The sequence below is a fragment of the Aegilops tauschii genome, chromosome 7, assembly GCF_002575655.3.
Source record: "Aegilops tauschii subsp. strangulata cultivar AL8/78 chromosome 7, Aet v6.0, whole genome shotgun sequence".
Classification (NCBI taxonomy): domain Eukaryota; kingdom Viridiplantae; phylum Streptophyta; class Magnoliopsida; order Poales; family Poaceae; genus Aegilops; species Aegilops tauschii.
Genome location: NC_053041.3, coordinates 119,990,125 through 120,001,525, shown reverse-complemented (window position 1 = coordinate 120,001,525; position 11,401 = coordinate 119,990,125). Strand labels below are relative to the sequence as shown.

Here is an 11,401-nt window from a genome sequence, read left to right as displayed (position 1 = left end):
ATCGACAATGACCCGGCGGAGATCATCATCATCGGGCACTGGTTCCTCTTGATCTTCAGCAGCTTCCCCCCTTGCAGCATCATTGGGCACATCGTCTGGTTCCTCTTGATCTTCAGCAGCTTCCCCCGTTGCAGCATCACCGTATTCAGGGGGCACATAGTAGTCATCGTCCTCTTCTTCTTCGCCGTCTTCCATCATAACCCCTATTTCTCCATGCCTCGTCCAAACATTATAGTGTGGCATGAAACCCTTGTAAAGCAGGTGGGTGTGAAGGATTTTTCGGTCAGAGTAAGACTTCGTATTCCCACATGTAGGGCATGGACAACACATAAAACCATTCTGCTTGTTTGCCTCAGCCACTTCGAGAAAATCATGCACGCCCGTAATGTACTCGGAGGTGTGTCTGTCACCGTACATCCATTGCCGGTTCATCTGCGTGCATTATATATAATTAAGTGTGTCGAAAACCATTACAGAACATCATGAATAGATAATTAAGTGACCAGATTAATAGAAGTTCATCATCACATTAAAACAAAAGTACATACATAGTTCTCATCTAACAACATATATATAGCTCTCTAGAGCATCTAATTAATTAAACCATACATTGAAACTATGTAAAACATTTCAATGCGAAAACAAATGCGATCATAATCGCAACCAAGGTAACAATTGATCCAACGGCATAATGATACCAAGCCTCGGTATGAATGGCATATTTTCTAATCTTTCTAATCTTCAAGCGCATTGCATCCATCTTGATCTTGTGATCATCGACGACATCCGCAACATGCAACTCCAATATCATCTTCTCCTCCTCAATTTTTTTTATTTTTCCTTCAACTAATTGTTTGCTTCTTCAACTAAATTTAACCTCTCGACAATAGGGTCGGTTGGAATTTCCGGTTCAACCACCTCCTAGATAAATAAAATCTATGTCACGTTGGTCGGCATATTTGTCATAAACAATAAATGAACCAAATAGTTATAAAAAGATAATATATATACCACATCTGAATCATAGACAGGACGAGGGCCGACGGGGGCGGATACCAAAACCATCGCACTATGTAATAAGAAGGAATAATAAAAGTAACAAAATTAGACAAGTAACTATCTAAAGTAAGATTTTTTTCCTTTCAGAAAGAAGATAAGAACAAGAGGCTCACCACGGTGGTGCTGGCGACGAGATCGGCGCGGGCGATCGACGGCGGTGAAGACGGGAACGGGACGTGACGGACCACTAAACCTAGACAAATCTCGGGGAAAATGGAGCTCGGAGGTCGAGTTTCGAGAGGAGAAAGATTAACTAGTGTGGCTCAGACATTTCATCGAACACCTCATGTGCATAGGAGGTGAGCTAGAGCACCCAAATGCCCTCCCCTCGCCGGCCAGAAAAAACAGAGCACTGTGGAGTGCTCTGCTGTGGCGATGGGGTATATATAGGGCACTCTTTGGTCCCGGTTCGTGGCACCAACCGGGACTAAAGGCCTTTGGTCCCGGTTGGTGCCACGAACCGGGACCAATGCCCCCCAGTTGGTGGCACCAACCGGGACCAAAGGCCTTTTGCTGCCCCGCGTCAAAAGTTTAGTCCCACCTCGCTAGTTGAGAGAGCTTGAGAGTGGTTTATAAGCGCTGCTGCGCCCACCCTCTCGAACTCCTCTCAACTGCAGGCTTTCGGGCCTAACTATTCTCTTTGCCTGTGGGGCCTACTGGGCCTTCTGCGGGCCTGAATCCTGGCCCATGGATGGGTTTCTAGTCGTATTCAGGCCGTTGTGGCCTAGTAGGTGGCATAATTTTTTCCTTTGTTTTTTTTCTCTTTTGCTTTATTTGTTTTGTTTTGTTTCTACTTACAACAAAAAACTTATTTATTTTATTTCTAATTACTTATGTATTTTACTTTAATTATTTTATTTTTATTTATTTTACTACTGCTATTTTTATTTATTTTACTGCTGCTATTTTTACTTAATTTATTAAGGTTTATTTATTGTAGTTACTATAGTTTATTTTATTTTATTAAGGTTTATTTAGTTTTATTTATTTTATTAAGGTTTATTTATTTTATAAATATAAAAAAATAAACATAGATGCGCTTATAGAGAAAATTCAACCTAAATTCATAATAAATTTCTATGAAATTTACTGTGAATTTAGGTCAAATTCCCTGTATAAGGGCATCTATTTTCACTTTAAGAGAAGCTCAACAAGGCATAGAGGGACGGGCTTATAAACTGGTGTGAGCGCCCTTCGGTTGGCGAGGTGGGAACACTGGCCGCAACTAGGACCAGCCCTTTAGTCCCGGTTTGTGGTAGGAACCGGGACTAAAGGGTGGTGGGCCAGGAGCATGGCCCATTGGTCCCGGTTTGTCCCACCAACCGGGACCAACGGGTCCGGACGAAACGGGACCAATGCCCCCACGAGGCCCGGCAGGCCCCTGGCCGCACGAACCGGGACCAATGCTCACATTAGTCCCGGTTCGTGACTGGACCGGGACTAATGTGAATATTGCCCTGTGACCAAAGCCTAGTTTTCTACTAGTGAATGCAGCCCTAATTCACTGGCAAGTGGCAGACTGAATACAAAACTTAAAAAATATAATTTTACATACAAAAAATGGAATCACAACTAAGGGTCATTTCATCCTAGACACCATAGTTAAAAACAATGTTGGGGATATCGTTATCGGGAACTTATCGGTCGACCCATGATAAGGGGTAAATCAACCAGTTTATCGGCATATCGGGCGATTTATCGACATATCAGTTGATTTATCGACCGATTTATCTTATCGGTCAGACAACGGTAAGCGATAAATCGGCCGATTTATCAGAAATATCGGAAGATATCTTGAACAGTGGTTAAAAATGAAAAAACATGACAAGCACTACCTAACCTCTGAATTAGCTCCATAGATGCTTCTTGTAAAACTGCATTAGAAGCCTTCACAGTGTCCTCGATAAGGAAAACACGAACCTACAGTCTTTCCTCAATAAAAGGAAATGAAAAGGGAAAAGATCGTGGGTAAAGTCAATTCAAGGAGGGATGGAACGATGAAATGAACAAAACGATATACGAATTGCCCTTTAATAGTATATGTAGAACATGATTACCCACATTTCCTTCATTAGATTCAATCTGGCTTCATGCGGTGGACGTCATAGTTACTTCATGTTTCTAATCTAAAATGCAGCCCTAATTCACTGGCAAATGGTGGACTGGCAACAAAATTTTAAAAATACCATTTTACGTACAAAAATAAAACACAACAAGGGGTCATTTTTTTAGTTGGAACAGAGGGCCAGTTCAGGGGCAAACATTCCACATAGTACACTAAGAAATATATCGTGGCCTTCTAGTTAATGCTCATATAGACTTCTACACAGATAATTTATTTTGTGAATGACAAAAATGTTATGGATTGATAATTTAATTTGCAAAGAACAAAAAACGATATACCATTTTTTCAGTAATGAACACAACTAAATGGAAAACAATCCACCAAGTTCTTGCCACGGATAACATACCTATATTCTACTTTCACCCCTATTTTACCAGGTTCGCCTCCCCATGGTATCCTCCTCCTCGCCAGGTTCCTACTCCAATATAATGCATGAGTGCACTCCATCCAAAACCTACATACATAATAAAAACACATCCCATTGTAGAATTCCACAGGGATCCACTCAAGTTGTGAATCAGTCCGCCAAGCAAAAGGAATTAACCGATGAAGGGGCAAGAGAAATCACCTCTGATGAATGGCAAGTTTGAAAATGAAAATCATGACCAGGGCGTAATCTTCAACAGCAACGATTACCTGAGACCCTCCACAATAATTTTGTACGTAACCAAGCTCATTTGGATCATGCAAGGAACAACGAGAAATGTTTGAGCACAAAAAGGACGTCAAATAGTGGCAGACCATAAGGAACAGAAAGTGACGTAGCAACACAGCTGCAGAGGGAAAACGCAGAAATGTATTTTTTATATCACTACTAAACCTGAGATCATCCTATAAGCGGAGGAACTAAATAATTACAGTACAGTAGGCGCATCAATGACAAAGGAGCATAGATAAACCAACATGAACACAAATTAGTTTCCTAATCAAAATTTCCAAAATGATTTACCAAAGTACATGAACTAACAATCCAATCTAGCAGAACTGGGGAGAATACTATATGCTGCATAACTAAAAAACAATCAATCTGTAGTTTTAGTAATACACTCTTGATTAATAGACAGATCCATTGTGTCAGTCAATTAATATTTTGCCGGAGTTAAGGATGTGAGACATTTATTATATTTGTTGCTTGTGTTGGGAAGGAAATCAAATCCAACTTTCAATGTTTTTTAGTTGTTATTCCTAATAGAGTAGCGCATGAAAATGAAAACAAAACAAGAAAGATTTACATATTTAGATCAATAAACTTGTGGCCATTTAACACTGAAACCAACAGGGTACTGAGAAACTGATGGCTCTAAACTTGTTATTGTCGTGCTTGCTGGCAAGAGGCAAAAACAGAAGCACAATTAATAATATGCAGTGATAAATTAACCCATGAAACTGATACTCATGCATGGATGAATGGAGGGGGGCGACACATGAGGTCTGAGAGAGAGGCGTTAATGGATAACACATCAATGGATAGCACACTGTTGGCTGTGTGAACATGCAATGTTGTATGAACTGTGTATAAACTACTCCCTCTGTTCCGGAATACTTGTCGCTGGAGAAATCCTGTACAAGTTCTGTTACGTTACGAATTTTCTGAACTTTCCATTTTTACCCACGCGCCGCCTCTGTTCGCCACTCGCTCGCCTCTGTTCGCCACTCAGTCGTCGCCTCTCTTCTCCCCATCGCCTCTGTACTGCCACCTCGCCGGCCACCACCTCGCCCACCTCGCCGGCCAGGCGGCCACCAGCTCTCCCCGTCACCGCTGTCTTTCTCCCGCCTCCACTCACACCCGTCGTCCACTCGCACCCCACATCCGAGGTCAAGCTTTGATGCGCCTGCTCTGGATCTGGCGACGGAGGCGGTGGATGCGGGAGATAGGGAGGAGGCCGTCGCGGTGGTGTGGCTGGACCACATCCTCAAGCACACCGATGGCGCCATGGAGGAGGCCGAGCGCATCTGCCGCTGCCACAACGCCGACGGCGCCATGGAGTACTGGCTCGAGCCGGACGAGCTCGCGGCCCTGCGCCGGGAGATCCGCGTCGACCCGTACTGGGTGCCGCCAGGGTGGAAACGCGGAGACCCCGTGTCCGCGGATGGCTACGCGCTCAAGGCAAAGATGCGGGTGGAGGAGCTCAGCAAGGAGCTCGCCGGATTAAAAAGGTCTCCTTTTCCCCTTCTCCTGTCATCTTCAGATCTTCTCTTGCGCTGCTTGCTTGCTTGGAGCAGTAGACCTTGTAGAGATTTGTGCAAGCAGTAGCAGACAGATTTGTGCAAGATTACTGCTCTTCTCTTCTCTTCTTGTTCTTGGAGCAAGCAGCAGCAGACGGATTTGTGCAAGTAGACTTCAACAAACAGATTGGAGCAGACAGATTTAGCTGAAAAATTGTTTGGTGTTTGCTTGCTTTAGACAGACAGGTTTAGCACACATGCTTATGTGGCATTGCAGACAAACAGTTTGTGCAAGAACACCCCAAAAGCAAGTAGACCTGCTTGCAGTAGCTCTTAGGTGAATTTTAGGTGAAGTACAGACGGATTCAAATCCTTTTAAAATTATGCAGTACTGCCTACTGATTGTGCTGAATTTTGAAGTGCAGACAAAGCAAGCAAAAATCAACTGATTGTGCTGAATTTTGCAGCAGTGCTTGCCTGTTGCTTTTGCTTGAATTACAGTTAATTTCTCTTCTCTGAATTCTCCTCCTTGTCTGAGCACACACACCCTTTTTCAGTTTCAGTTAACTGCTTGCTTGCTTGCTCTCTTCTTGTCTGAGCACACACACCCCCTTGACCACACACCCTGTTACTATTGTTTACTCCTGTCAAATAAACTACTCCATGTATTAATGTTGCTATTATCAGCAGTAATGCTAGTGTCAAATAAACTACTCCATGTCAATATTGCTAGTGTTTACTCATTTCAATTAGTGCTAATGTTTACTCCATTCAATATTGCTTTTACTGTCAAATATTGCTAGTGTTTACTCCTATCAAATAAACTACTCCATGTCAAATAAACCTTGCTAGGTGAATCTTTTCCATTAATCAAATTTGACGAAATTTAAAGCACTTAACTGAATTTATATTACTGCACCGTGGAGTAGTTCAATGATCTAGTAGTTCTTATTGGAGTAGTTCAATGGTACTCATACAGTACTTGGTGTAGCTTGGTGTTAGTACTTGGTCATTGGCAGTAGCTTGCAGTATTTGTAGCTATAGTTAACTGAAGAGATTACTGCTTTAAGTAACATCAGTATTTGTATCTTGGTGTACTACTGCTTTAAGTGACCTTAGTTGGTGTAGTACTGCTTGAAGTGACATTAGTTGGTGTACTGCTTGGAGTAGCTTGCTGTAGAGATTTGTGTATTCTGCAGTTGAGTGCCAAAATACTCCTTTTCATGGAGCTGCTTGCAGTAGTTTCTGATCTGCAGTCAGATTAGCTTGGAGCAGTAGCATTGCTTGCTCTGCTATTCTCTTCTCTTCTCTTCTTTTAATTAAAATTAACTAAAACTTTTCCTTTTTAAATTAGCTGAAACTTTCCTAGTTAATTAGAATTAACTGAAACTGTTCCTTTAGTGCTTGCATAAACTGTTTTAACGATGAATTGGAGTACTCCTTTAAGATTTTTGATTAATAAGTAAACTAAACTAAAGTACAGTAGCAGATGGAGTAAATCACAGATGTCAAATTACTCATACTGTTGACACTGTTACAACCATAGTCAAAATGGAGTAGCTCACCTAGATCTGCTGATTTGTCAATTGATCCTGTGTAGCTGATCTTGCTATTGCTGATTTGTGAATTTCAGGATACTGATCTTGCAGATGTGGCAGCTCCTGTTCCAAATAGTTAATTTTAGAAAAAGGAGGAAAAAGGAGTACATATAATACCTATTTCCGACTATAGCCGATCTTGGCGCCAGAACGTCTATACCGGCTGTGACCTGGATGGGGATCGGCGGCGGCTCCTCAAGCGGATCGTAGCGACGAGATCGGCGGCGGCTCCTCAAGCGGATCGTAGCGACGAGATCGGCGGCGGTTTCTCAAGCGGTCCTGGAGCACGGCGCAGAGGGGCGCGGTCCGCGCGGCCACGAGCCCGGCGCAGGCGCGGGCGACGGCGGCGAGAGCGGCGAGCTGGTCCTCGGCGGTGACGGAGGGGAGGAAGCAGAGCCATGAGGGAGGGAGGGAGGGCTCGTGCGTTCGGTCGTCCAGCTGCTGTTGCAGCTGCAGGTCGTGCGTCCAGATCCGGGGCAGTCGTCCTGCACACAAAAGAAAATAAACCAAGGAAGAAATCACGAGCAGGGGGAGATGATGAATTCGAGGAAGAACGTCCGCAGGTACACACTCACCATAGCCGTCACCGGAGATCCGCGGTCGCCGGCGCGCGTCCTTGAAGGTTGAGGCGTCGTCCTTGAGGGTAGGGATTGGAGCATCTCCGTCCGTCCATGGCTACTGCCGGGCCGGGTCGGACCTCCATGGCCGACCTCCCTCGAGGACGGACGCGGATCAGGTCGACGACGACGCGCTGATGCCGCCGTGGATTTGGGTGCTCCCTCTCCCTTCCCTTCCCTTGCCTTCCCTTCCCTTCCCTTGGGAGAGGAATAGAAGGTTGGGGGCGGCGGCGCAGGGGGGCGAGGAGATCGCCGGCGGCGGGGTTGGATTGGGGTGCGGCGGCGGCGGCTGCGACTGGAGATGGGAGACGAGGTAGGGCTAGCGAGGGATTGGTTCTGTCGCGACGGTAAAACCAGCGGAGGGGAGGTGGTGGACGGAACCAAAAAAACCTAAGGAAAAAACCGGACAAAAGTGGTGGGACGAAAATTGACCGGCGGAGACTACCAACTGCTCCATTAGGAGTAGAGATTACAAATAGTACCGTACCAACCAAAAAAATGACAGACCTAAATATTTGACATCCACATATAATACGAAATATTATCTATTGCACTGAATATATTCACACAACTGAATATTAGACATCTAAAAATATATCGGTTACTACCGGAGCAAATAGCAATATTCGTGTCAGGGTAATTGACCACGTATACCCCGAAGACAGCGAGACAATATTTCAAGACATCGGGGCTAGGAAGCCCCTCAGTCCAACTGCTCAGGCCGCCTCAGACGACCCCCTGTCTGACTACCCGGGCCGGCCCGCCACCCGGCTGCCCGGCCTGCTCTCCATCCGGCTGCTCGAGTCGGCCTGCTACGTGAAGTCAACTACGCGTCCCATCGGACACGACACGGACGAGACGACCATACCTCGCAGCGGTGTACTGTTGATGAATAGTAGTGGCGACATCATCTACAGTGTACTTGTCCCTGGGCACTGTTTTATAAAGTGCACCAGAGACAAAGAGGCATGCACATCACGCACACACAATCTCATGGGCATGGTGCCCCATACCCGCCTGCCCACCATGCCACTACCTAGCTTAGAAAGTAAGCTACCCAAGCCTATATATATGGGCGCACATCCCGAAAGTGCTAATCTGAGCTCGAGCTCACATGCACTGGATATCTCAGCCATTCCGTGGCGTCAAGATTCGCAACGCACTTCGTATATTCATATGTATTCCTAATTGTATATCTTGTCTATGTCTGTGTCAAGGCCCACCTACCTACCCCACGTGATGCCACTGTCGCCGTCGCGCTCGAACCGGCTCAGACGGGGCGGCTGTGTTCTGTGCCACGGCTCGGGCTTCATACCTTAACGGCCACCCTCCCCATCTTATTACTGTCTAACCAACACCCATCTCTGGATCCTTCCTGCTCCTCCTCTCTCCTTATCCCGTCCAACCTCGCAAGAAACCAGATCGGCGGCCATGTCCTCTCAGCTTCTTCCTCGCACCACCATGGGGAGACGCTTCCGCTCATCCCTTGTCCGCATTGCGGTGGCAAGGACGTCACCTTCGTCTCACGGTCGGAGTCCGGTTCAACAAGTGCGTAAACAAATATGTATGATTTCTCTTCCAATCCTAGATTTACTTTCATTTCCACCATCACCGCAGGCTTGACTATGTGGCTTCATGAGATCCAACGACACTGACCTGCCGGAGCTAAGTCGCCATGGCCTCTCCTCTCCCAGGGGTACGGATTGCAGCAGCCGCTCTCCGTGCATCCAGCCTCGTCTCTCCAGCACAGATCTCGCCGGGGGCAATGCTTTCCCTGGCGGAACACAGATCGACCACCAAGCCGCACATGTACGTCCCCAACCACAGATTCAGCAGTCGCCCACTCACCGTGGTTCTTCGCCGTGCTGCTCGTCTGACGCCCACCGCATTTTGGTGCTCCTGGCCGCACCAACCTGCTGCTTGTCATAGCGTTGTTGGTTCTGATTTTCGGGCAACACAACAATTAGGCTTTCTTCCTAGTTAAAAAGATCCAGGTGGCAGCGTGCAAGATGTACTACGAACCTATGTAACCCCAATTAGGTTTTGGTACTAAGCGCTCAGCCCTTTTAGCCGTGATGGTTCTTATTTCTGCCTGTGCTCTCGTGTTAGCATGGTTTTCAGTAATAAAATACTACTGCTGCCAGTCATGAGTACTGTTCCTTCCGTTTAATTACCAACCTTACTATGCGATGATGGGTGTCACTGTGAGGAACTGTACTTTTCGGCAAGTGATCATCCAGTACCTTCAGTCATCATTTCAACTCACCTGCTTCACCACATCTAATTAGATTTGTAATCAGGAGTAAGATCTACTGTTTTAGAGACTTGTATTATTATTTTAAAAGTTTTCTCTCGCATTACCACCATTTTTAGTGCCAGAGATTCCTGCAACAGTTACAATCAAGCCTTTCCGCATTTGTATAGCTGGATGTGCACTAGCGAGATCGTCTAATGCATTTACAACTAGAAAGATCTGATCAAACAATTATTGGTCAACCAAGCATTTTCTCACCAGAACTTGCTAAACCATTTTTCTGCTACCTTTGTTTGCTAGGCATCCATTTCTCTGCAACATTTTGTTATCCATCATGGCTATATGCTTGACTGTGCACTAAGTACTTTTGCCAAAATTATTGGAATATTCAGTTGTCCTACGACTGACGGAAACCTGTTTCCACATCCATGATTGCTCAGTCTTACCGTTCCTTTCTTCCCAGGGAGGTGTCTGACGAAGGAAGCTGCGAGGGGGACACGGCGGCCGATGACGGCGGCCGATGAAGTATGACATTACATCATCCCAAATGGTACGTAGCTGTGCACTTAGATGTTTACTGGACCAGCCGATCCTCAATCCGTAGCACCTTACAACTGTTGCCCAATTATCTTTCCTACTTGCAGTTCATTATTCCAGTGCCACGCCCAGAGGGCTGGATGGTGCGAATCTTTGACAATTGACATGGTGACAAAAATAACAAATGTTTTTGACCCACTGTACACGAAAATTTCTAATAGTCATCCGACCAAGGAACGAGATCAGGGCACAGACTGGGAGTTGCACAATGCATTGTTTTCATGTTTGAACGAATTCTATGCTGGATGGCCGACGAAGCAAGGAAAATTGGGGCGTCAAGCACAATCCAACCACTGATGCCATCTTCATACTGTAAGACCCCGCATCCCGGCCTCCATGTGTTTTCGGCAATATCTCACACACTATGTCCTGTGCCACATTTCCAGAGCCGAGACAGGGACATGCATGATCCACATCGCTTGTCACTTCGATGGAGAAAAGCTTAAGCTTCAGCTTACAAAGGTCAACTCTTTCTACATCCTTGTTGTAGTCACCTTCACATTCTTAAACTCCACAACTAGATATTTATTCGCACTTGACACGTGGATGCACATAATTGCACAGCACAACGTCTCCAAAACAAAGAAGGACGCCCTCCATGAGTGTGCTTGAAGCTTCAGGGCAACTTCTCTGCACTTGCGCACAATGCGTGGCATCTGATTCTGTGTTCAACAACTAGGAAGGGGCCTGCAACAGCGCCATTTGCGTTAGACTGATCATCAGACACTTGCCGCTATCTGCCTTCTAATCGTTATGTGCCAGACTGACTTTTGTAAATATCAATGATAATATCATGAACGACAACTATTTCTGCTTCGACTTACTATTTTTCTTCATCCTTTCTTTTTATGAAGCATGTTGAGCTCATCTATGAACGTGCGATCTATGGCGCCTATCAAGCTCCCACTTCCTATTTCATTCTTTTTCAGTCCTTGTGCGTGGTTACCTTTGTTTTCATGTCACATTTGATCATTTTCGGAAATGG

At 45.5% G+C, this 11,401-nt stretch overlaps 1 protein-coding gene and 3 long non-coding RNA genes across 6 annotated transcripts; 2 read left to right on the top strand and 2 right to left on the bottom strand.

The window, feature by feature from the left end:
- Window positions 1-221: 221 nt before the first annotated feature.
- On the bottom strand, window positions 222-1,492 carry LOC141026591 (uncharacterized). Its single transcript, XR_012188948.1, has 3 exons — window positions 1,173-1,492; window positions 1,012-1,069; window positions 222-921 (listed from the first exon to the last, which is right to left on the bottom strand). It is a non-coding gene; the product is annotated as an uncharacterized lncRNA (long non-coding RNA).
- A 7-nt stretch (window positions 1,493-1,499) lies between these two features.
- Window positions 1,500-4,009, bottom strand: LOC109752734 (uncharacterized). Its single transcript, XR_002230335.4, has 3 exons — window positions 3,753-4,009; window positions 3,531-3,638; window positions 1,500-2,986 (listed from the first exon to the last, which is right to left on the bottom strand). It is a non-coding gene; the product is annotated as an uncharacterized lncRNA (long non-coding RNA).
- On the top strand, window positions 3,883-11,239 carry LOC109752733 (protein AMEIOTIC 1 homolog). 3 transcript variants are annotated; one of them, XM_073503396.1, is made up of 5 exons: window positions 3,883-5,341; window positions 10,283-10,369; window positions 10,464-10,728; window positions 10,803-10,878; window positions 10,981-11,239. In XM_073503396.1, exons 1-2 carry the CDS (start codon window positions 5,118-5,120, stop codon window positions 10,341-10,343), a joined length of 285 nt encoding a protein of 94 aa, XP_073359497.1. In that variant the 5' UTR covers window positions 3,883-5,117; the 3' UTR covers window positions 10,344-10,369; window positions 10,464-10,728; window positions 10,803-10,878; window positions 10,981-11,239. The 3 variants fall into 3 exon arrangements, 1 of the variants encoding a protein (XP_073359497.1); XR_005763098.3 differs by lacking the exon at window positions 3,883-5,341 and adding an exon at window positions 8,947-9,129; XR_012188946.1 differs by lacking the exons at window positions 3,883-5,341; window positions 10,283-10,369; window positions 10,464-10,728; window positions 10,803-10,878; window positions 10,981-11,239 and adding exons at window positions 8,902-9,129; window positions 9,260-9,618.
- LOC141026590 (uncharacterized) lies at window positions 8,919-9,618 on the top strand. The gene is made up of 2 exons (XR_012188947.1): window positions 8,919-9,093; window positions 9,183-9,618. It is a non-coding gene; the product is annotated as an uncharacterized lncRNA (long non-coding RNA).
- Window positions 11,240-11,401: the final 162 nt, after the last annotated feature.

Coding starts and splice junctions, on each gene's coding strand:
- LOC109752733 (XM_073503396.1), top strand. CDS start 5,118: ATGGAGGAGGCCGAGCGCATCTGCCGCTGCCACAACGCCGACGGCGCC. Junction 5,342..10,282: donor GAGCTCGCCGGATTAAAAAG/GTCTCCTTTTCC, acceptor CTTTCTTCCCAG/GGAGGTGTCTGACGAAGGAA.